This window comes from Heptranchias perlo, chromosome 10, assembly GCF_035084215.1.
Source record: "Heptranchias perlo isolate sHepPer1 chromosome 10, sHepPer1.hap1, whole genome shotgun sequence".
In the NCBI taxonomy this organism is placed as follows: Eukaryota; Metazoa; Chordata; class Chondrichthyes; order Hexanchiformes; family Hexanchidae; genus Heptranchias; species Heptranchias perlo.
This window is the reverse complement of record NC_090334.1, coordinates 70,490,259-70,515,761: the sequence shown is the minus strand read 5'-3', so window position 1 is coordinate 70,515,761 and position 25,503 is coordinate 70,490,259. Positions and strand designations below refer to the sequence as shown.

The window sequence follows — 25,503 nt, the reverse complement described above, 5'->3', positions numbered from 1 at the left end:
CGGAGATTATCTCCTTCGTCAGATGATTTCATTGAGACAGTGAAGGGAAATGCAACTGCTAATCTAAATGTTGTCTAGATGTATCCCTGATAATTACAGATGAATCAAACTATTCTGAAGCATGAAACATTTCATCAGTCTTCAATTATATTATAAAAAACACTTGTCTCTTCCTGGCTATTAAAGTTCTTGTTAATGCTGTTGTTAAGAATATTTCAAATGGTTTGAATGACATGAACCTTAAAACAAATCACTTTTATCTTTCAGAAACTCCACTGCAATTTGTACTTTGTAGATAAATATAATGAAGACTTTTTGAAAACGCTTGTGCCTTTCTTTAGCAGTGTGGGGTTGATTCCAAGTCTGGAGATATTTAACAGAACTTCCATACTTATCTTCAAATTTGAAAAAGTCTTGGTAAGATCCTATTTTATATAGAAATATACATTTATGATCTTGTTTAGAGGGAACAGTCTTATTAACAGAATTTAGTTTTAAAGAAACACCCATAATATTCAAATCAAAATAAATGCAAAAATTTATTAGTTTCAGTGTTGTTTTATTTTTCATTGCATTCCTTGTCTCCTAATCTATGTTGCTATTGTCTTCAAATCCACATACAGTCCCCACCGCATATAGCAGGTGTGTTTGTGCTGATGCGATTTGCCCGCTATACGCGGTGGATGCTAAATTCATGGGACTCTCTAGTGCCTAAGAATTTGAAGAGGTAAGGATCTAGGATCTCTAATCTAGTTAAAAAGTGGTGAGGACTGTATTGCATGATGCTAAATCGATCCAAAATCGGATCTCATCCTGTCCTATGAAGAGAAGTTGAGTAGAATGGGCCTATACTCTGGAGTTTAGAAGAATGAGAGGTAATCTCATTGAAACATATAAGATTATGCGGGGGCTTGACAGGGTAGATGCTGAGAGATTGTTTCCCCTGGCTAGAGAGTCTAGATCTAGGGGGCATAGTCGCAGTATATGGGGTTGGCCATTCAAGACTGAGATGAGGAATTTCTCCACACAGAGGGTTTTAAATCTTTGGAACTCTCTATCCCAGAGGGCTGTGGATGCTGAGTCATTGAATATATTCCAGGCTGAGATGGATATATTTTTGGACCCTAGGGGAATCAAGGAATATGGGGATTGGGCGGGAAAGTAGAGTTGAGGTCGAAGATAAGCCATGATCTGATTATCGGAATGACGGAGCAGACTCGAGGGGCTGTATGGCCTACTCCTGCTCCTATTTCTTATGTTCTTAATTATTTATTTTAATGGAAACGAACAGATCATCTATATTGAGCGAATAGCTGATTGAAGCTGCCTGAAGTCTCCATCAGCTGTTGGCACTGTTAACAACTACAGCAGTCGGAAATTGGAGACTTCAGGCAGCTTCAATCAGCTGTTCCTTGGCATTAAAAAGGGATGGATAGTGCTCAGAAGCACTCAGCTCCTCAGGTAAATAGTTAACAGTACTTAATCGGATTTTAACAAGGTATGAAAAGCTTATTAAATTGCCAGAATAGCCGTTGTGTTCTAAGCGGCACCTTTGTAATGGAATTCAATGGTAATGGCAAATGGTTAGTGGTGGGGTGGGAGAGAGGATAGGAGAGGAGAAGAGAAGAGAAGGAATTGGGAGGGGGGTAAGAGGGAGAGGAAAGGGAGGGGGAAATTTTGACTTTGGGTGATGGTGTAAAATAGGTGATATTGATTCAACTGCCCAATATACATCTCCCGATTTTCATTTCCATTGACTTCTCCTACCTCAACTTTACTCAGGAGCAATGACTCGGGCGCCTTCGCTTCACCAAGAAGGCTGTCACTGACCTATGCCATCTGCTGTAGCCACAACTCCAGCCTCAAACCAGGCACGGTCAACACTGCCTGTGGCTGTCAAGGTCACCGTGGTTGTTAACTTTTATGCCACGGGCTCTTTCCAGGCTGCAGCAGGTAACATAGCAACGTATCCCATTTCACAGCACACCGATGTACCAGGAAGGTCACCGAGGCTGTCTATGCCAGGAGGAACGCCTACAAGAGCGAAGTAGCACGAGAGCACTAGGCTTTGCTCAGTGTGCAAGATGCAAGTTGTGGATAATTGAGGGTTGTAACAGTGGTGAGTGTGAGGAGAAAGACGTGTGATACAATGATTGTATGAAAATGAACGCAAAGCAGGGGAGGGGACCCTTGTGTGTTATGAGTCTTGTGATTAGTGAGACTGTAAGTGGTGGAGGTGTAAGCAACAAAAACAAGTTGCGGATTACTCCCGGTACCATGCACTTATGAGTATAGAAATAGGAGGATAAGGTAGATTAATGCGTGGCCGGAGAAATGGTGCAGGAAGGAGAGCTTTGGATTCCTGGGGCATTGGGACCAGTTCTGGGAGAAGTGGGACCTGTACAGGCTGGATGGGTTGCACCTCAACAGAACTGGGACCAATGTCCTTGCAGGGAGGTTTAAACTAAGTTGGCATGGGGTTGGGCACCAGGATGTAGCATTGGAAAGGAGAAACAGTGCACAAAGGATTGGGAGAGACAGATAGCACTAGTATGAAATAGTATGGTATTAGATAAGATCAGACTAAGAGAGAATACAAGAAGGTCTAAGATAGGTTTGCAGTGCATGTATGTAAATACACAGCGTAGTAAACAAGGTTGGTGAGCTGCAGGTGCAAATAGCCACATGAGAATATGATGTTGTGGCAATAACAGAGACCTGGCTCAAAAAAGGGCATGATTGGGTACTAAATATTCCTGGATACAAGGAAGGAAAGAAAGGAGGGGGGTGGCAATATTGAGTAAGGAGAATATTGCAGTGCTGGAGAGAGAGGATGTCCTGGAGGAGTCAAAGACAGAATCTATTTGCTTAGAGATAAGAAACAATGGTGCCATTACACTACTGGGTCACCAACTAGTGGGAAGGATATAGAGGAGCAAATTTGTAGGGAAATTACGGAGATGTGCAAGAACCATAGAGTAGTGACAATGGGGGACTTCAACTATCCTAATAGACTGGGATAGTAATAGTGTAAGGGGAAAAGAGGGGGAGAAATTTTTGAAGTGTGTTCAGGAGAACTTTTTTGATCAGTACGTTTCTGGCCCAACGAGAAAGGAGGCATTGCTAGATCTGGTTCTGGGGAATGAGGTGGGCCAAGTGGAGCAAGTGTCAGTGGGGAATATTTAGGGAACAGCAATCTTAGTATCATAAGGTTTAGATTAGCTACGGAAAAGGATAAGGACCACTCTAAAGTAAAAATACTCAATTGGAGGAGGGCCAATTTCAAAGGGATGAGAATGGATCTGGCTCAGGCAAATTGGAATCAAAGATTGGCAGGCAAAACTGTAAGTGAGCAATGGGCGGCCTTTAAAGAGGAGATGGTTTGGGTATAGTCCAGAAACTTTCCCACGAGGGAGAAAGGTAGGGCAACTAAAACCCAAACTCCTTACATGACAAAAGAGATAAAGAGTAAGATGAAGCAGAAAAAAGGGGTGTATGACAGATGTCAGGTTGGTAAGTGAGAACCAGGTTGAATATAGAAAGTTCAGAGGGGAGGCGAAAAAGGAAATAAGAGGGGCAAAGAGAGAGTATGAGAATAGACTGGTGGCTAACATAAAAGGGAATCCAAAGGTCTTCCATAGGCACGTAAACAGATAGTAAGGGGAGGGGTGGCACCAATTAGGGACCAAAAAGGAGATCTACGGCAGAGGGCACGGCTCAGGTACTAAATGAATACTTTGCATCTGCCTTTACCAAGGACAAAGATGCTGCCAAAGTCACAGTAAGTGAAGAGGTAGTTGAGATACTGGATGGACTAAAATTTGATAAAGAGGAGGTATTAGAAAGGCTGGCTGTACTTGAAGTAGATAAGTCACTTGGTCCAGATGGGATGCATCCTAGGTTGCTGAGGGAAGTAAGGGTGGAAATTGCGGAGGTACTGGCCATAATCTTCCAATCATCATTAGATACAGGGGTGGTGCTGGAGGACTGGAGAATATTACACCCTTGTTCAAAAAAGGGTGTAAGGATAAACCCAGCAACTACAGTTTAACTTTGGTAGTGGGGAAACTTTTAGAAATCATAATTCGGGACAGTATTAATGGTCATTTGGACTAGTGTGGATTAATAAAGGAAAGCCAGCATGGATTTGTTAAAGGCAAACTTGATTGAGTTTTTTGATGATGAGGTAACAGAGCGGGTCGATGAGGGCAATGCGGTTGATGTGGTGTATATGGACTTCCAAAAGACATTTGATAAAATGCCGCATAATAGGCTTGTCATCAAAGTTGAAGCCCATGGAAGAAAGGGGGCAGTGGCAGCATGGATACGAAATTAGCTAAGTAATAGGAAACAGAGAGTAATGGTGAACAGTTGTTTTTCGGACTGGAGGGAGGTATATACTGGTGTTCCCCAGGGATTGGTACTAGGACCATTGCTTTTTTTATATATATATTAATGACTTGGGTGTACAGGGCACAATTTCAAAATTTGCAGATGACACAAAACTTGGAAGGGTAGTGAACAGTGAGGAGGATAGTGATAGACTTCAAGAGGACATAGGCTGGTGGAATGGGCAGACACGTGGCAGATGAAATTTAACGCAGAGAAGTGCGAAGTGATACATTTTGGTAGGAAGAATGAGGAGAGGCGGGGGCGGGGGGGCATGGGGCGGGGGGGGCACGGGCGGGGGGCATGGGGCGGGGGGCACGGGCGGGGGGCATGGGGGGGCGGCGGGGCGGGCACGGGGGGCGGGAGGCGATTGGGCGCGTGGGTATCCCGGCCCAATAAAATATGTCCCTTTCCCATGTGATCGCGGGTCAATTGGAGCCACTTAACGTGGCTTCCGGGTTTGCCGTCTGATAGCTGCGCAGCGGGCGGACTGCGCACCCGCATCACAGGCTATCAACTGAAGGAGCTCTATTTAAAGGGGCAGTCCTCCAATGGCTGCTCCAGGAGGAAACACTCACACAGCACAATGGAGCAGCAGAGGGGAAAGGCTGCTCCTAGATTTAGCGATGCCTCACTCCAGGTTCTACTGGATGGGTGAGGAGGAGGTGGGATGTCTTCTACCCGGCGGACAGGAGGAAGTGTCCTGCCTCTGCCACCAAGAAGGCCTGGCTCGAGGTGGCAGAGGAGGTCACCAGCAGCAGAAACATCTCCCGCACCTGGATCCTGCGCAGGAAGCGCTTCAATGACCTAACTAGGTCAGCCAAAGTGACCACACTTACTCATTCTCCTACATTCCGTCTTCCACATCACCACCCCCACCCCCAACTCATTCTGCACTGCCAACACTACTCTACCACATCACTCCTCACACCCACTTATGGGTCATCCTCAACTTACCTGCACTTCCTCACCTCCCCATTCGTCAGCCCACCACTACTACTCAACTCAATCCTGATACAATGTCATGGCTATGTCTCATACTCACCCTCTGATGCACCTCTTTTATGGTCAGCCGCACCCAAACCAATGCATTCATCGGTTGGCCACGTCACTGTCACTCACTCACGTGTCTGTACTTTCTCCCCTTATAGGAGAAGAGAGCCCAAAATACACAGGAAAGATCGAGGACCGGAGGGGGTCCACAACAAATCGTCGTCCTCACAGACGTGGAGCAGGAGGCGCTGGAGCTGAGCCGCACCGTTGAGTGCCTGTCTGTCAGGGTCGCCGAGACTGGTACCCGACAAATGTCTGATGACAGAACTTTAACATTCAGCACGCACAATATGAATTGATGTTAACGTGCCTCGCCACCTACAGCACTTCAGTATGCTCGTTGCATCATGACACATTTGTGATCATGCTTAACATTGCCTTCTGTTCTCTTACAGGGCCTTCAGCGATCGCTGTGATGGCAGAGGGCGATTCCTCAGAGGACCTGCCGGCCTCTGAGTGTGCACCATCACATCTTCGCGAGCCGTCCACCAGCGCAGATACTCACACCTCGGCGAGTCCTAGTCCGCAGTTAGTTGGGGTCGCACATGGTGAGTTACCACACACATGTGAGCTCGAGTGGACACTGGTGGCAGGGGCAGCTGTGGAGAGTCCGCGTCGATGGGAGCACTCCTCTCCAAGCTCTGCTCGGATGGACGCAGATGCTGAACCCTGGGGACCATCGAGGGGCAACAGCACATTTGCTGGAACAGGTGCCACGTGCGCTGTCTACAGCAGCGCAGAGAATGGAGGAGTCCAACTCCCACATGAGTGGAATGGTCGCACAGGTTCGGGAGGGCATCTCTGAGATAGTGTCACGGGGACGTGAGGGCATCTCTGAGATAGTGTCACAGGGACGTGAGGGCATCTCTGAGATGGTGAGCGCGGGAATATCTGCAATAGAAGGAAGGCTAGCCTCCATTGAGCTTCAAGCTCTGCTCACAAATGAGTCCATTCAGGCCCTGGCAACAGCCGTTCGGACTCAGGGTGAACAACATTCTGCCGCCTTAAACAGGCAGGTTGATACACTAGCACTGGCCTTACAAGGTTTCACACATGTCCTCCAAACTGTCGTCCAGCAGAGTGGTGGGAGTGGTGTGGGCCTGGCCCAGGAGAGGGATGATGGCGAAAGGGGACATGGAAATGGGGACGCCACTCAAAGCGCTCCCACGTCTCACCCATTGCTCCCCTCTCAAACAGTACCCGCAATGCTGCCACGCTCTCCAGGTGGCCGAGTCTGTCCCTGCACAGGGGCAGGTGGAGCAGTCTTTGGAGGGGCCCTCAAGGGCACCAAAACCCAGAGGGCGTAGGCCCAAAGCATCTAATCGGTCAGGGCATGAACAAGAGCAACCTGCCACTACCTCTGCTGCAGCCACGGGATGCACCACGTAGAAGTAGTTGGAAGAGAAAGGCAAAGGTTTTGTAAGCACGAAGGGTATGCACAAGGGTGTTTGACAGTTGTTCATTTTTTTAATTTATATTTGCTTTTTGTTAAACTCACATTAACTATTATTATTGTCACCACTACTGTCACATCTTGGCCATTCTTGACTGGCTTCTGTTATAAGGCCCTTTTGTGAGGTTCACATGAACGCCAAAGCTTGATGCCACCCATTGGGTCATTCTACAGTGGGTGTATGTGTAATTGCAGGACTGTTTTGTGCAGGGTTGGGGGGGGGGGGGGTGGTGCGGGGGTCTGGTGTGCAGGCTGCTCCATCCAGGTGGTGTGAGGACTGGACTCTTCACACTGTCTGATGTTAGTGACCGTTCACACATTAGTGACTCCCTGGCCTCACGAGCAGCCAAGTGAGCCGCTGTTCTGCCCATGGGTTGCTCCTGCTCCTCCCCCTCCTACTCCTCCTCCTCCTCCTCCTCCTCAATGTGGGTGGCAGGTGTTGATGGGGCCTCCTCAAGCGGCACCCTTCTCTGTTGTGTCGTGTTGTGCAGCGCACAACAAACGACTATAATGCGTCCCACTGTGTCTGGTGCGTATTGAAGCGCTCCCCCAGAATGATCAAAGCACCCGATGTGCATCTTGAGCAGCCCTATAGCATGCTCAATTGTAGACCTGGTAGCGATGCGGCTGTTGTTGTATCGATGCTGTTGCTCGGTGATAGGGTTCCTCAGAGGTGCCATGAGCCACGTGTGCAGGGGGTATGCCTTCTCCCCGAGGAGGCAGCCCTTACGGATGTTCGGTACGTGGAAGAGCGGCGGGATGTTGGATTCTCAGAGGATGAAGGAATTGTGGCAGCTGCCAGGGTATTTGGCACACACGTGAAGGAATTTTTTGCAGTGGTCACAAATGAGCTGAGTGTTGATGGAGTGATACCCCTTCCTGTTGATGAACAGTACTGGCTTGTGTGGAGGTGCTCGATTTGCTATATGGGTGTAATTACATCCTGCACCCGTGGGAAGCCAGCAACACCGTGGAATCCCACTGCCCTCTCCGGCTGGCTGAGGTCATCCATGGGGAAGTTGACGTAGTGCAAGGCCCTGTGAAACAAATCATCGTTGACCTGCCTTACGCACTTGTGTGCAGACGACTGAGCGACCCTGGCGATGTCCCCGTTGGGACCCTGGAATGATCTGGAGGCGAAGAAGTTGAGGACTGTGGTGACTTTGACAGCGACAGGTAAGGAGATGCTGCTCGGCCCAGCCGGGAGCAGCTCGGCATGAAGGAGGCTGCAGATGTCTGCGACTACCTGGCAACTGACTCTCAGCCTCCGTATGCACTGCTCTTCAGAGAGGTCCAGGAAGCTGAGCCTCGGTCTGTAGACCCTGTGGCGAGGGTAGTGCCTCCTGTGACGTCGCTCTCTCTGTTGTTGCCCTCTGTGCTCTTGTGCAGGTGCCTGTGGCGCAGTACTGTGCTGTGGAGCTCCACGTGGCAGAGGTGGACGTCGTGCCTGGCGAGGCTGGTGATGTTGCTCGTCCTCGGATGTAGTGGTGAATGCAGCCATGGCGCCCCTCATCCTGATGGTGTGGGTCCGCAAAACAATTAAATACATTTGAACAGCAGAGTTTTGGGTGGAAAGTAAGAATTTTGAGTGAAAACACAAAGGTCTTGCAGCCAAAACTTTGTCTGAAGTGACAGAGTGCCCTGCTGCAATAAATGACATTTTCTCCCCACCTGTCAAATAAGCATTTGCATCTCTCACTGGCTGCTGGCTGAAACACATCTGTTGCAACAGGGAGTGTTTCCCACAGCACGGAAAACACGCTGAGGATGCTTCAAAACCGCACTCCTGCCAAAATGTTGAGTCAAACAAGTTTTTTTTTATTCGTTCATGGGATGTGGGCGTCGCTGGCGAGGCCAGCATTTATTGCCCAACCCTAATTGCCCTTGAGAAGGTGGTGGTGAGCCGCCTTCTTGAACCTCTGCAGTCCGTGTGGCGAAGGTTCTCCCACAGTGCTTTTAGGAAGGGAGTTCCAGGATTTTGACCCAGCGACAATGAAGGAACGGCGATATATTTCCAAGTCGGGATGGTGTGTGACTTGGAGGGGAACGTGCAGGTGGTGTTGTTCCCATGTACCTGCTGCTCTTGTCCTTCTAAGTGGTAGAGGTCGCAGGTTTGGGAGGTGCTGTCGAAGAAGCCTTGGCGAGTTGCTGCGGTGCATCCTATGGATGGTACACACTGCAGCCACTGTGCGCCGGTGGTGGAGGAAGTGAATGTTTAGGGTGGTGGATGGGGTGCCAATCAAGTGGGCTGCTTTGTCCTGGATGGTGTCGAGCTTCTTGAGTGTTGTTGGAGCTGCACTCATCCAAGCAAGTGGAGAGTACTCCATCACACTCCTGATTTGTGTCTTGTAGATGGTGGAAAGGCTTTGTGGAGTCAGGAGGTGAGTCACTCACCGCAGAATACCCAGCCTCTGACCTGCTCTTGTAGCCACAGTATTTATATGGCTGGTTCAGTTCAGTTTCTGGTCAATGGTGACCCCCAAGATGTTGATGGTGGGGGATTCGACGATGGTAATGCCATTGAATGTCAAGGGGAGGTGGTTAGACTCTCTCTTGTTGGAGATGGTCATTGTCTGACACTTGTCTGGCGCGAATGTTACTTGCCACTTATGAGCCCAAGCCTGGATGTTGTCCAAGTCTTGCTGCATGCGGGCTCGGACTGCTTCATTATTTGAGGGGTTGGGAATGGAACTGAACACTGTGCAATCATCAGCGAACATCCCCATTTCTGACCTTATGATGGAGGGAAGGTCATTGATGAAGCAGCTGAAGATAGTTGGGCCTAGGACACTGCCTTGAGGAACTCCTGCAGCAATGTCCTGGGGCTGAGATGATTGGTCTCCAACAACCACTACCATCTTCCTTTGTGCTAGGTATGACTCCAGCCACTGGAGAGTTTTCCCCCGATTCCCATTGACTTCAATTTTACTAGGTCTCCTTGGTGCCACACTCGGTCAAATGCTGCCTTGATGTCAAGGGCAGTCACTCTCACCTCGCCTCTGGAATTCAGCTGTTTTGTCCATGTTTGGACCAAGGCTGTAATGAGGTCTGGAGCCGAGTGGTCCTGGCGGAACGCCAACTGAGCATCGGTGAGCAGGTTATTGGTGAGTAAGTGCTGCTTGATAGCACAGTCGACGACACCTTCCATCACTTTGCTGATGATTGAGAGTAGACTGATGGGGCTGTAATTGGCCGGATTGGATTTGTCCTGCTTTTTGTGGACAGGACATACCTGGGCAGTTTTCCACATTGTCGGGTAAATGCCAGTGTTGTAGCTGTACTGGAACAGCTTTGCTAGAGGCGCAGCTCGTTCTGGAGCACAAGTCTTCAGCACTATAGCCGGGATGTTGTCGGGGCCCATAGCCTTTGCTGTATCCAGTGCACTCAACCGTTTCTTGATATCACGTGGAGTGAATCGAATTGGCTGAAGACTGGCACCTGTGATGATGGGGATATCGGGAGGAGGCCGAGATGGATCATCCACTCGGCACTTCTGGCTGAAGATGGTTGCAAACGCTTCACCCTTGTCTTTTGCACTCACGTGCTGGACTCTGCCATCATTGAGGATGGGGATGTTTACAGAGCCTCCTCCTCCCGTTCGTTGTTTAATTGTCCACCACCATTCACGACTGGATGTGGCAGGACTGCAGAGCTTGGATCTGATCCATTGGTTGTGGAATCGCTTAGCTCTGTCTATAGCATGTTGCTTCCACTGTTTAGCATGCATGTAGTCCTGAGTTATAGCTTCACCAGGTTGGCACCTCATTTTGAGGTACGCCTGGTGCTGCTCCTGGTGTGCTCTTCTACACTCCTTATTGAACCAGGGTTGATCCGCTGGCTTGTTGGTAATGGTAGAGTGAGGAATATGCCGGGTCATGAGGTTACAGATTGTGCTGGAATACAATTCTGCTGCTGCTGATGGCCCACAGCACCTCATGGTTGCCCAGTTTTGAGCTGCTAGATCTGTTCTGAATCTATCCCATTTAGCACGGTAGTAGTGCCACACAACACGTTGGATGGTGTCCTCAGTGCGAAGACGGGACTTCGTCTCCACGAGGACTGTGCGGTGGTCACTCCTACCAATACTGTCATGGTCAGATGCATTTTCGACAGGTAGATTGGTGAGGAGGAGGTCAAGTAAATTTTTCCCTCGTGTTGGTTCGCTCACCACCTGCCGCAGGCCCAGTCTGGCAGCTATATCCTTCAGGACTCGGCCAGCTCGGTCAGTAGTGGTGCTACCGAGCCACTCTTGGTGATGGACATTGAAGTCCCCCACCCAGAGTACATTCTGTGCCCTTGCTTCCCTCAGTGCTTCCTCCAAGTGGTGTTCAACATGGAGGAGGACTGATTCATCAGCAGGAGGTTTCCATGCCCATGTTTGACCTGATGCCATGAGATTTCATGGGGCCCAGAGTCAATGTTGAGGACTCCCAGGGCCACTCCCTCCTGACTGTATATCACTGTACCGCCACCTCTTTTGGGTCTGTCCTGCCGGTGGGACAGGACATACCCAGGGATGGTGATGGAAGAGTCTGGGACGTTGGCTGAAAGGTATGATTCTGTGAGTATGGCTATGTCAGGCTGTTGCTTGACTAGTCTGTGGGACAGCTTTTCCAATTTTGGCACAAGTCCCTAGATGTTAGTGAGGAGGACTTTGCAGGGTCGACTGGGCTTGGTTTGCCTTTGTCGTGTCCGGTGCCTAGTGGTCCGATGCCGGGTGGTCCGTCCGATTTTATTCTTCTTGTGACTTTTTTTAGTGAGATTTTACAACTGAGTGGCTTGCTAGACCATTTCAGAGGGCAATTAAGAATCAACCACATTGCTGTGGGTCTGGAATCACAAAAAGGCCAGACCCACAGCAATGTGATTGATTCTTAATTGCCCTCTAAAATGTACTTCAGCTAGCTGACAAACTATGCAAAGTATCATCCCACCTGCTTTAATTGCCGGTGGGACTTCTGCATTCGGGAGGCATGCGTGCACCCGGACGCGTCACTGGGGAACCCGGAAGTCGGTGAGTTGGAGCCGGGCTCCGAACCCGCTCGGGATTTCAGCGATTTTCGGAGCCCCCCCCCCCCATCCCCAACGCATCTGCCCCTTTACCCGAAAATCGAGCCCATAGAGTTCAAAAGCAAGGAGATTATTAAAGAACCTTTATAAAACACTGGTTCGGCCACAACTAGAGTATTGTGTCCAGTTCTGGGTACCACACTTTAGGAATGATATGAAGGCCTTAGAGAGGTTGCAGAAAAGATTTACTGGAATGATTCCAGGGATGAGGGACTTTAGTTACGTTGATAAACTGGAGAAGCTGGGGTTGTTCTCCTTGGAGCAGAGAAGGTATTGAGGAGATTTGATAGAGGTATTCAAAATCATGAAAGGTCTAGACAGAGTAGATAGAGAGAAACTTCCCATTGGTGGGAGGGTCATGAACCAGAGGATATAGATTTAAGGGATTGGCAAAAGAACCAAAGGCGACATGAGTAAAAATTATTTTACACAACAAGTGGTTATGGTCTGCAATGCACTGCCTAAGGGGGTGGTGGAGGTAGATTCAATCGTGGTTTTCAAACGGGAATTGGATAAGTGCTTGAAGGGACAAAATTTGCAGGGCTACGGGGATAGGGCGGGGGAGTGGGACTAGCTGGATTGCTCTTGCATACAGCCGGCACGGACTAGACAGGCCGAATGGTCTCCTTCTGTGCTGTAATCATTCCATGATTCTATTTAATGTAGTAAAACGTCCCAAGGCGCTTTATAGGAGCGTCGATACCGAACCAAAGAAAGAGATGTTAGGACAGGTGCTTGGTCAAAGAGGTAGGATTTAAGGAGGGTCTTAAAGGAGAAGAAAGAGGTGAAGGAGTTTAGGTCGTTAATTCCAGAGCTTAGGGCCTAGATGGCTAAAGGCACGGCCACCAGTATTGGGTTGAAAGAAATGGGGGTTGAATCAGAGGTCAGAGTTGGAGGAATGCAGAGTTCTCGGAGGGTGAGTGAGCTGAAAGTAAGAGAACAGTATTCTTACCGTGACAATCTAGTGAGGTCATTGGACATCTTTTGGTATTGCAGGCATGTCCGGGGTGCTAGGCTTCTGGCATTTCCGTACTCTGTGACCTTTTCCGATTGCTGGCGTAATTGATGATTGGAGGGCTTCCTAACCCCTAGGGGAGAAAAGGATATTCCTCCTGCACCAGGGCCTCCAAGGCAGCATCTGAGAAGCTAGGTTCTCTCTCAGCACTTGTTTCAGTCTTATCTCTGTTTGCATGTTTTTCTCTGGAATCTGCAGCTGACGTGCACCTCCCCGTTAAGTGGTGCCTGCTGCCTTAAGTGGCGTTAGAGACGGCCAATATTTGCCCCCACCCACACTTCGCCCCCACTCCCCTCCCCGAACAGGCATTTTGCCAATGAATAGCACGGGTAGTGCTGGCTGCACCCTTGCCTGATTAAAATGACCAGCCTGCATGAATATTACGTGCTGCTTCAGACAACGCTAACAGGCGTGTGCAGTGCGCGCCCCGCCCCTTGAATATCTGATTCTGGGCACAATCAGATTTCTAGGCCAGTGTGTTTAGTTGACTTTCTTTGCAGTCGTCTTGTACCAGATGACACACCAGTGCGAATTTTAACTCCTGGGTGAGAAAGTGGCGTAGCGAGCGGCTGACCCGTCTGGAAGTGGCAGTGGGAGGCCCAGCCACTTTTAACAGCTGGGCCTCATTAACCAGCTGTCTGGGAAGGGGAGGCCTACACTTTCTTTGTGGGGTCTGAAGGAGCATTCTGGCTCCTGGCCCCACAAAGGAAAGTTTAAAACTTAACTTGGAAAGGCCTCTTTGATCAGCTGCCCAGGTTTCAGCTGTTGAGGCTGCCGCTGAGGGTGGCTCACTTATTTACGGGTAGATATTGCATTGTTATTCTATTCACATAATAGGTCCCGATTTGCATAAATAGGCTCTCTCTCTCCCCAAGAGAGATCAGCTATGAACTAATTGGATGGTGGAACAGGTTTGAGTGGCTGAATGGCCACCCCTGTTTCTATGCTTCTAAGTTAAACATCGTCTAACTGATCAGTGGAAATAGTATTTCTCTATTCACCTTACTAAAATACCTCATAATTTTCAGATTGACTACTTCATTGCTGAAACTGGCAGAAGAAGCCAAAGGCAACATTTTCCTGTGCCTTCCAGAGTTCTACAAGGTTGCTAACGTAGTGGCCAGGTGCTGCAGAAAAATCTGTTTTTATTTCCTCCTTCCATTCTCCCCAACCCCCCCGCTCCCAAAATTCAAACTCTATTTGTGCCAGAACTGTGTAGGTGCCTGCCCAAAATATTTAGAATATTTTCTCCCCCCAAAATGAATTTCAGGAACAGAAAGCTCACTTAATTGGGGTGTAGGGAGGCTGGTGGTATGTTCCCTGAGAAAAATGCACCAACTGTTTCCAGCAGTATACTATGATTCAGCAATTGAAGTCAAAAATAATTTATTCTGGAAGGGTTATTTTAAATAAAATAAAGTTGTTGTTACTAACTTTAGAATACAACCCAATTTGATGTAGCCTCTCAATAGGAGAGAGACCACTCACTTTGTGTTTTGTGGATTCTAGGATCAGAATAATTATAATGATGTGAGAAAGTACAAATAGTTTTCATTGAAAATGCTGGACTTACTCAGCTGGTCAGGCAGACTGTATGGAGAGAACAAAGAAGTTAATGTTTCGAGTGTCTTCATCAGAACTGTAATATAGATAGATGAACAGCATTTGAAAAGGGAAGGGAAGTGGAGGGGGAGAAACACAACACAAATATAGGAAAAGAAATAGAATGACTTGCAAAGTACTTCATTGGAAAACATGAGATGGTTAAATGGCAGAAGTGATATAAGCATGAGACAATAGGAGGCTTTCATTTAACAGGACCCCCAGATCTCTTTCATTTTACATACTCATTATTTTCTTTCCATTTAAGTAATCGTCCCTGTATTTTTTTTTTGTCCCCATGCACTTTGCATTTCTCTATATTGAAATTCATCTGCCACCTGCCTGCCCAATTACCAAGTAAATTCAAATTCACCTGTAACTTAACCTGTTCAGCTTTGCAGTCTACCACCTTCATTAGCTTTATATCTCCGCTTTGATATGTGTAAATTTAGCCACTGTGCTTGTGACTCCTAGCTCCTGATCATTGATGAAGATATTAAACAAAATAGGTCCTAAAACATACCCCTGTTGGATCCCACTGGTAACATTCTCCCAGACTAATGACAAAACCTGTACCACCATTCTCTGGGTTCTATCAGCCAACCAATTACGTATTAATTGTGAAATATTTGCACTGATTCCCAATTTCTTTATTTTCAGTACCAGCCTTTCCAGAGGCACTGTCGGTAGCAATCTTGCCTCTGAGTCAGAAGGTTGTGGGTTTCAGTCCCACTCCAGGGACTTGAGCACAAAACCTAGGTTGGTACTCCAGTGCAGTACTGTCAGAGGTACTGTCTTTTGGATGAGATGTTAAACTGAGGCCCCGTCTACCCTCTCGGGTGGATGTAAAAGATCCCATGGTGCTATTTTGAAGAAGAACAGTGGAGTCCTTCCTGGTGTCCTGGTAAATATTTGTCCCTCAACCAACATCACTATAAAACAGATTATCTGGTTATTATCACATTGCTGTTTGTGGGCCCTTGCTGTGCGCATATTGGCTGCCACGTTTCCTACATTACAACAGTGACTGCACTTCAAAAGTACTTAATTGGCTATAAAGTGCTTTGGGACTTCCTGAGGTGGTGAAAGGCGCTATATAAATGCAAGTCTTTTTTTCTTTTTAACTGTATCAAAGGCCTTGCTGAAATGCAAATACACCATATCTACTGTCTTATATCTAATAACGTCCTTTGTCACACCCTCAGTGCAAATTAGTGAATTAGATTGGCAAGACCTTTCCTTCATGAATCCATATTGGCTATCATTAATGATTTTATTTCTCCCCAAATGCTCCATGATATTATCTTAAATAAGGGTTTCCATAACTTCACCCATAATCGACATCAAACTCACTCGTCTGTAGTTTTCCAGGTCACTTTTGCTATCCTTTTTAAAAATAGAAGTAACATCTGCCTTTCTCCAGTCCCCAGGTACCTCTCTGGAAGATTTTTGCCAGAATTCTGGCAATTTCCTCCCTTAGTTCCTTAAGGATCCTTGGATGCACCTTATCTGAGATTTATTTACTTTAAGTATGCACAGCTGTTCAGCAACCGTGCTGGCAGTAATGTGAATAGTGTCACAATTTACCTCTGCAGCACCCTCTAGTTTCCCTTCCTGATCAAATAAGTTATCTGTCTCCTCTTTGGTAAAATATGAGGCAAAAACCTATTTAGCACTTTTGCAGCATGTGTAGCATCAGTTATCATTGCCCTCTTCCAATCCCACTTTCAGTGGCCCCGCTTTTATATATATATATAAAAAGGAACAAAATTAGATAAGAAGACAATTGTTTAATGAAAGTGAGCAATAAAACACTCAAGGAAAAAATCCAAAAGGACAGTTTAGAAGAAAAGAGATTAAATTGACCAGAAGATTAAAGAATAAAAGCCAATGAAAAAGGCTCTTTGGGTCTGTTTTATATTGATGTAGGATGTATGTTTATACAAATGCAAGCATTAGTGAATGTTATTCATGTATTTCCAATTTAAATCTGAATTCAATCCATTTTTATTTTTATAGGTCCTGCAAAATATTTGTTGACCATTAATTATAGTCATATGTAGGACAGTTTACATTGGTATTAATTCAAAGTGTTTATGCAAAATAACAACAAACTGTTTCTCAATCATATGCTTATAACTTTTGAAATACATTTCCATATGTCATATATGCAGAATTCAATATTGATATTTACCTTCTTGATCCAGCAGGCTTAATCTCTAACACTAATCTTAAAATCTTATCATCACTTTAGGATTTGGAGCAGTTTTGATAAACCAACACCATTCAAGAAAGAGACAGAAATGGTTCAGTTTGAACTAGTCTCTATAAATGCATAGTCTTCTTTTCTAGTTTGGATGCTGTCATAATGACAGATTATTTGGTTAAAATATGCATCAATCTTGAATTTCCATTTTATTTACCCATTTCACTATCTTTGGATGCTAAAATATAAAATAGTTATTCCCATAAAAACAATATTATTGATGTAAAATAATATTAAATATGAGCAACACCATGATTGCCAATGTTAGTCAAATATTCCGTTTTTATGATATTCAAGAACAACAGTTGTGAACTGTATCTGTTCTGTGACCTGTAAGCTTTGATGTACTGATTGTATCTGCATTTAACATATATTCCAAAATTATAGAATCATAGAAGTTTACAACATGGAAACAGGCCCTTCGGCCCAACATGTCCATGTCGCCCAGTTTATACCACTAAGCTAGTCCCAATTGCCTGCACTTGGCCCATATCCCTCTATACCCATCTTACCCATGTAACTGTCCAAATGCTTTTTAAAAGACAAAATTGTACCCGCCTCTACTACTGCCTCTGGCAGCTCGTTCCAGACACTCACCACCCTTTGAGTGAAAAAATTGCCCCTCTGGACCCTTTTGTATCCCTCCCCTCTCACCTTAAATCTATGTCCCCTCGTTATAGACTCCCCTACCTTTGGGAAAAGATTTTGACTATCTACCTTATCTATGCCCCTCATTATTTTATAGACTTCTATAAGATCACCCCGAAACCTCCTACTCTCCAGGGAAAAAAGTCTCAGCCTATCCAACCTCTCCCTATAAGCCAAACCATCAAGTCCCGGTAGCATCCTAGTAAATCTTTTCTGCACTCTTTCTAGTTTAATAATATCCTTTCTATAATAGGGTGACCAGAACTGTACACAGTATTCCAAGTGTGGCCTTACTAATGTCTTGTACAACTTCAACAAGACATCCCAACTCCTGTATTCAATGTTCTGACCAATGAAACCAAGCATGCTGAATGCCTTCTTCACCACCCTATCCACCTGTGACTCCACTTTCAAGGAGCTATGAACCTGTACTCCTAGATCTCTTTGTTCTATAACTCTCCCCAACGCCCTACCATTAACGGAGTAGGTCCTGGCCCGATTCGATCTACCAAAATGCATCACCTCACATTTATCTAAATTAAACTCCATCTGCCATTCATCGGCCCACTGGCCCAATTTATCAAGATCCCGTTGCAATCCTAGATAACCTTCTTCACTGTCCACAATGCCACCAATCTTGGTGTCATCTGCAAACTTACTAACCATGCCTCCTAAATTCTCATCTAAATCATTAATATAAATAACAAATAACAGCGGACCCAGCACCGATCCCTGAGGCACACCGCTGGTCACAGGCCTCCTGTTTGAAAAACAACCCTCTACAACCACCCTCTGTCTTCTGTCGTCAAGCCAATTTTGTATCCAATTGGCTACCTCACCTTGGATCCCGTGAGATTTAACCTTATGTAACAACCTACCATGCGGTACCTTGTCAAAGGCTTTGCTAAAGTCCATGTAGACCACGTCTACTGCACAGCCCTCATCTATCTTCTTGGTTACCCCTTCAAAAAACTCAATCAAATTCGTGAGACATGATTTTCCTCTCACAAAACCATGCTGACTGTTCCTAATCAGTCCCTGCCTCTCCAAATGCCTGTAGATCCTGTCTCTCAGAATACCCTCTAACAACTTACCCACTACAGATGTCAGGCTCACCGGTCTGTAGTTCCCAGGCTTTTCCCTGCCGCCCTTCTTAAACAAAGGCACAACATTTGCTACCCTCCAATCTTCAGGCACCTCACCTGTAGCGGTGGATGATTCAAATATCTCTGCTAGGGGACCCGCAATTTCCTTCCTAACCTCACTTTTTTTTTTATTCGTTCATGGGATGTGGGCGTCGCTGGCGAGGCCGGCATTTATTGCCCATCCCTAATTGCCCTTGAGAAGGTGGTGATGAGCCGCCGCCTTGAACCGCTGCAGTCCGTGTGGTGAAGGTTCTCCCACAGTGCTGTTAGGAAGGGAGTTCCAGGATTTTGACCCAGCGACGATGAAGGAACGGCGATATATTTCCAAGTCGGGATGGTATATGACTTGGAGGGGAACGTGCAGGTGGTGTTGTTCCCATGTACCTGCTGCTCTTGTCCTTCTCGGCGGTCGAGGTCGCAGGTTTGGGAGGTGCTGTCGAAGAAGCCTTGGCGAGTTGCTGCAGTGCATCCTGTGGATGGTACACACTGCAGCCACTGTGCGCTGGTGGTGAAGGGAGTGAATGTTTAGGGTGGTGGATGGAGTGCCAATCAAGTAGGCTGCTTTGTCCTCGATGGTGTCGAGCTTCTTGAGTGTTGTTGGAGCTGCACTCATCCAGGCGAGTGGAGAGTATTCCATCACACTCCTGACTTGTGCCTTGTAGATGGTGGAAAGGCTTTGGGGAGTCAGGAGGTGAGTCACTCGCCGCAGAATACCCAGCCTCTGACCTGCTCTTGTAGCCACAGTATTTATATGGCTGGTCCAGTTAAGTTTCTGGTCAATGGTGACCCCCAAGATGTTGATGGTGGGGGATCCGGCGATGGAAATGCCATTGAATGTCAAGGGGAGGTGGTTAGACTCTCTCTTGTTGGAGATGGTCATTGCCTGGCACTTATCTGGCACGAATGTTACTTGCCACTTATGAGCCCAAGCCTGGATGTTGTCCAGGTCTTGCTGCATGCGGGCTTCGGACTGCTTCATTATCTGTTTCCTACTGTTTATTTTTTTTTAATGCATTGATTTCCTAAAATCTAGATTAGTGGCTTGACATTTTCCACACATTACATTTGTCCCACAGGAAAAGCTCTGGTGGATATGGATATATATATGTCGAGTCATAAGAATTTTAACCTATTTAATCAGCATTTGTAATACCAGTTTGTATTTATTTTATTTATAATTTCACCTAGGTACAGGATATGGATGCATGGCATCTGGATATCCCCAGAGAAAAGATTGTAACTGCCACAGGTAATATTTTGGGGATGATGGGTTGATGAATCTGCTCAGGTGAAAGATTTCAGTTTGGGGAATTTTTCCACTTGTTAAATTCAGTGTCTGGATCAAGGAGTGCTAGGCTAGATTTAATACAGGACCAAGACGAATACAAGTTTAAAACCTTGCTCTACTCTTTCCCTTAACCCTTGCACTGGCTACAAATTCGGGGAAAAAAACTGCTCGCACATTGGTTTTTATAGCTATTACTTCACGCAGCATGATACTATGCATGTGTGATTGTGAGCCTAGAGTGTGTGCTCATCTCTACCCATGTCATCTCTGAATGCTTTAGGCCTGCCCCATATCCAGCTCCAAATGTTCCAGGCTCACTACCCTCCTTTTATAATGGCAAGACATTAATTTAGCTTAGCTTCGTTGTATTCTTTCCAAAGCCAGGATGTCCTTACTGTAGTACATTGATTAGAACTGAACACCGTGCTACAGGCAGGGATGGACCAGTACAAGTACAGAGAGAAACAGAAAACATTTTTGAGAGCGGGCAAGGTGAGTTAAAGCAAGCATATCTGGAGAATTCAGATCAGGAAGGAGAAAGCAAAGGGATTGGTTTTTAATTTATAACTAAATTTAATTTATAATTTATAATTAATTTATAATAAAGCCATGTAAATATTATTTAAGGTAAGCCTGTACTTTCAAAGAATTTATCAGATCAATAAAAATTTCAAGTTTCACAATTTTTTTTTATTCTGCATTCTTGGGATGCGGACATCATTGACAAGGCCAGCATTTATTCCAAGCCTTGTTGCCCTTGAAAAGGTGGTGGTGGTGAGCCTTCTTCTTGAACCGCCACAGTCCATGTGGTGAGGGTACTGCCACAATGCAGTTGGGTTGGGTGTTCCAGGATTTTAACCCAACAATGATGAAGGAACAGCGATATATGTCCAAGTCAGGATGTTGTGTAACTTGGAGGTGATGATGTTCCCATGCACCTGCAGCCCTTGTCCTTCTAGGAAGTGCTGCTGAAGAAGCTGTGGCAACTTGCTGCAGCGCATCCTACAAATAGTATACACTGCAGCTATGGTACGCCAGTGATGGAGGGTGTGGATGTTCAGGCTAGTGAATGAAGTGCTGGTGTTGAGCTTCTTGAGTGTTGTTGCAGCTTCAGCCGTCCAGGCATGTAGAATATTCCATCACACCCCTGACTTGTGCTTTGTAGTTGGTGGAGAGGCTTTGGGGAGTCAGGAAATGAGCTATTCGCCACAGAATACCCAGCCTCTGACCTGCTCTAGTATCCATGGCATTTATGTGGCTGGTCCAGTTGAGTTTTTAGTTAATGTTGACCTCTAGGATGTTGATGGTTGCATTTTATTCTGCTTCCACATGCATTTCACTTTTGGGACTGCCCTATCCCCATCCTCTTTTGCCTGGTAGATTAATGCACATACGCTTCTTCTATTCTCTCACCATAGATGTCCTTAGAGCCTCTGGTTCTTAGAAAGTGGCCAAATGTTTAAATTTGCTATCAATTTAAAGGCTTCACCATGATGCCCAATGTTTTGAGCCTCCAATTTCCTGCGGTCTCAGGTGCTGTAACCCCTGCTTTTCTGCAGAGCCAGCTGCAGTCTTTTCTTCTTCAGCTGATTTAATTCATTTGAATTTCTTAGGCTCGCAAAAGACTGCCCTCAGTGCTGCTATTGGCTGATTTAGGACATTCACCAATAGCGGCACTAAGATTTGTCTGTCCTAAGCCCATGAAATTCAAACTGGTAAAATCAAATGGGGAAGAAATAGAAGCACATTTTGCAACATTGCCAATTCTCATTTTGCATTTATAAATTCTCAAACTTGTAACAGGATGCCCACCTCCGAGGAAGATACTAGAACCATGGAAAGATTACTGTGTCGGTCTTCACAGTAGAGGAAGAAGATAATATACCTGACATTCCAGGGGAGCTAATAATGAATCAAGGACTAGAACTCACTACAGTTAACGTAAGCAAGAAAACAATATTAGTAAAAATAATGGCACTAAAGACTGACAAATCCCCAGGACCTGATGGTTTCCAACCCTGGGTTTTAAAGTAGGTGAGGAAATTGTAGATGCTTTAGCCATAATCTTCCAAAGCGCTCTTGATTCAGTATTCATCCCTTTTTAGATTGGAAAATTGCAAATGTAACTCCATTATTTAAGAAACGTGTGAGAGAGAAACCAGGAAATTACAGACCTGTAAGTCTAACATCTGTTGTGGGTAAGTTATTGGAATCTATAATTAAGGACAGAGTGACTGAGCACTTGGAGAAATTTAAGCTGATTAGAGAAAGCTAACATGGATTTATAAAGGGTAGGTCTTGTGTAACGAACCTAATTGAATTTTTTGAGTAAGTGACTAAAGTAGTTGACAGGGGAATGTCTATGGATGTAATTTATATCGACTTCCAGAAGGCATTCAACAAGATTCCACATAAGAGCTTGTTAGCTAAAATTAAAGCTCAAAGAATTGAAGGCAAATTATTGACCCGGTTAGGAGATTGGCTAGGCGGTAGAAGAGAGAGATAGTGATGATGGGCATGTACTCAAATTGGAAAGAAGTGACCAGTGGTGTCCCACAAGGATCTGTGCTGGGGCCTCAACTATTCACTTTATTTATTAATGACTTAGATAACACAACAGAGAGCCATATATCCAAGTTTGCCGAAAACACAAAGATTGGTGGCATAGTAAGTAGTGTAGGTGGGAGCATAAAATTACAAAGAGACATTGATAGGTTATGTGAGTGGGCAAAACTGGCAGATGGATTTACACACAGGCAAGTGTGAGGCCATCCATTTTGAACCAGAAAAGATCTGAGTATTTTTTAAATGGTGAAAATCTACGAATATGGAAATCCAAAGAGATTTAGGGGTCCATGTACACAGATCACTAAAATGTAGTGGTCAGATAAAAATATAATCAAAAAGTAATGGAATGTTAGCCTTTATATTTAGGGGGCTAGAATATAAAAGGGAGAAAGTTTTGCTACAGCTATACAAAGCCTTGATGAGATTTTTTATTTCAAAATTTACTTTATTTCATAAAATTTAAAGATGCACACAGTTTATGCACAGTTCAAATATAGGGCACAAAATGCATTTAAAGCAGTACAGTACAGATCGTATACACTATGATCTCATTGTTACAATTTTAAAAACACAGTACATATTTTCTAATACATTCTCTACAGTACAAGGTGGGGTGGCATTATACGGTGGCCTTTCCCCATAGGGCCTTTGCGTAGGCTGCACCTCACTTCAGTGCATCCCCCAGCACGTACTCCTGGACCTTGGAATGTGCCAGTCAGCCACACTCGATCGTGGACAGCTCCTTCAGCTGGAAGACCAGCAGGTTTCGGGCAGACCAAAGGGCCTCCTTCACCGAGTTGATGGTCTTCCAGCCGCAGGTAATATCTGTCTCGGTGTGTGTCCCGGGCAACAGCCTGTAGAGCACAGCATCCTGTGTTACCGAGCTGTTGAGGATGAACTGGGACAGATACCAATGCGTTTCTCTCCAAATCCTCTGCGCAAAGGGGCAGTCCATCAGGAGGTGGACGACAGTCTCCTTCCCGCCGCAGCCTTGAGGGCAGCTCGCGGTGGCGCTGAGATTCCGTGCGTGTAGGAAGGACCGCACTGGGAGGGCCTTTTTCATCACCATCCAGGCGATATCCTGGTGCCTGTTGGTCAGTTCCGGCGACGAGCCGTTCTGCCAAATGGCACCGACCGTCTGATTGGGGAAAAGCCCAATCGAGTCCACCCTCTCCGTTCCTTGCAGGACTCACAGATCGTTTTGTGTTGATCACTGTCTGATGGCCTTGTGGTCAAAGGGGTTCCTCCTCAGGAACTTCTCCACCTGGGACAGGTGGAGGGGGACGTTCCAGCTGGACAGGACGTCCTACGCCTGCTTGGCCAGCATGGCCAGACCCAGCCTTCTCAGTGTGTTGGACAGGTAGAAACTCAGCACGTTTCTACCGTCTCACCCAAACTCAGCGTACTGGGGCTCTACACATGTTCTGAGGCAGCCACACACAAAGGTAGCCATCAGGATCAGAGCGGCATTGGGGACGCTCTTCCCTCCTTTGTCTGGGGGCTTGTACGTGGTGACCCTATGGATGCGTTCTACCTTGGTCCTCCAGAAAATGTGGAAGATAGCTCGGGTGACTGTGTCGGCAGAGTTGTGGGAACTGGGCCAGACCCTGGCCACATAGAGCAACACCGCAAGTACCTCGCACCTTATCACCAGGTTCCTGCCGGTTATGGAGAGGGACCGCCCCGCCCAAATACCAAGCTTCCATTTGGCCTTGGTGATCCGCTCCTCCCAGTTCTTTGTTCAGGCCAGGGGCCCCCCGAATCAGATCCCCAGAACCTTCAGTTAGTCGGACCTGACGGTGAAGGGGATGAAGGATCGGGTCTCCCACCTGCCAAAGAGCATGGCGTCACTCTTACTTTGGTTCACTCTGGCCCCCAAGGCCAGCTCGAAATGGTCGCAGATGCCCATCAGTGTGTGGATCGACTGCTGATTGGAGCAGAAGACGGTGACGCCGCCCATGTACATGGAGGCCTTAACCTAAGAGCCTCTGCTGCCTGGGATCATCATCCCCCCTGATACCTGCATCCTACCTGATGGACGCTACAAACGGCTTGATACAACATAAAATCAAGCCCTGCCTGACTCCAGATCTGATCGGAAAGCTCTCTGACTCCCACCCGTTGATTAGGACTGCAGTACGGATGTCCGCGTAAAGCAGTTGGATCCAATCGTGGATTCCCTCCCCAAAATGTGGATACATTGGTGATCAACTTCCAAAATTCTATAGACTCTGGAACAGTTCCTACAGATTGGAGGGTGGCAAATGTAACCCCACTATTTAAAAAAGGAGGGAGAGAAAAAACAGGGAATTACAGACCAGTTAGCCTAACATCAGTAGTGGGGAAAATGCTGAAGTCTATTATAAAAGATGTGATAACAGAACACATGGAGGGCATTAACGGGATTAGACAAAGTCAGCATGGGTTTATGAAAGGGAAATCATGCTTTACAAATCTACTGGAGTTTTTTGAGGATGTAACTAGTAGAATAGATAGGGGAGAACCAGTGGATGTGGTGTACTTGGATTTTCAGAAGGCTTTTGATAAGGTCCCACACAGGAGGTTAGTGTGCAAAATTAAAGCATATGGGATTGGGGGGAATATACTGGCATGGATTGAGAATTGGTTGACAGACAGGAAACAGAGAGTAGGAATAAACGGGTCTTTTTCCGGGTGGCAGGCAGTGACCAGTGGGGTACCGCAGGGATCAGTGCTTGGGCCCCAGCTATTCACAAAATATATCAATGATTTGGATGAGGGAACTAAATGTAACATTTCCAAGTTTGCAGACGACACAAAGCTGGGGTGGAATGTGAGCTATGAGGAGGATGCAAAGAGGCTCCAATGTGATTTAGATAAGATGGGTGAGTGGGCAAGAACATGGCATTTGCAGTATAACGTGGATAAATGTGAGGTTATCCACTTTGGTTGTAAAAACAGAAAGGCAGATTATTATCTGAATGGTGATAGATTGGGAAAAGGGGAGATGCAACGAGACCAGGGTGT

General features: G+C 46.2%; 1 protein-coding gene across 1 annotated transcript in view; it reads left to right on the top strand.

Moving 5' to 3' along the window:
- Window positions 1-273: 273 nt before the first annotated feature.
- Window positions 274-25,503, top strand: part of LOC137326787 (cation channel sperm-associated auxiliary subunit beta-like) — a 37,818-nt gene continuing 12,588 nt past the window's right edge. The window contains exons 1-2 of the mRNA XM_067992180.1: window positions 274-417; window positions 19,830-19,890. Of these exons, the coding sequence (XP_067848281.1) occupies window positions 19,839-19,890 (52 nt within the window). The 5' untranslated portion in view covers window positions 274-417; window positions 19,830-19,838. The remainder of the gene's footprint in view (window positions 418-19,829; window positions 19,891-25,503) is intronic.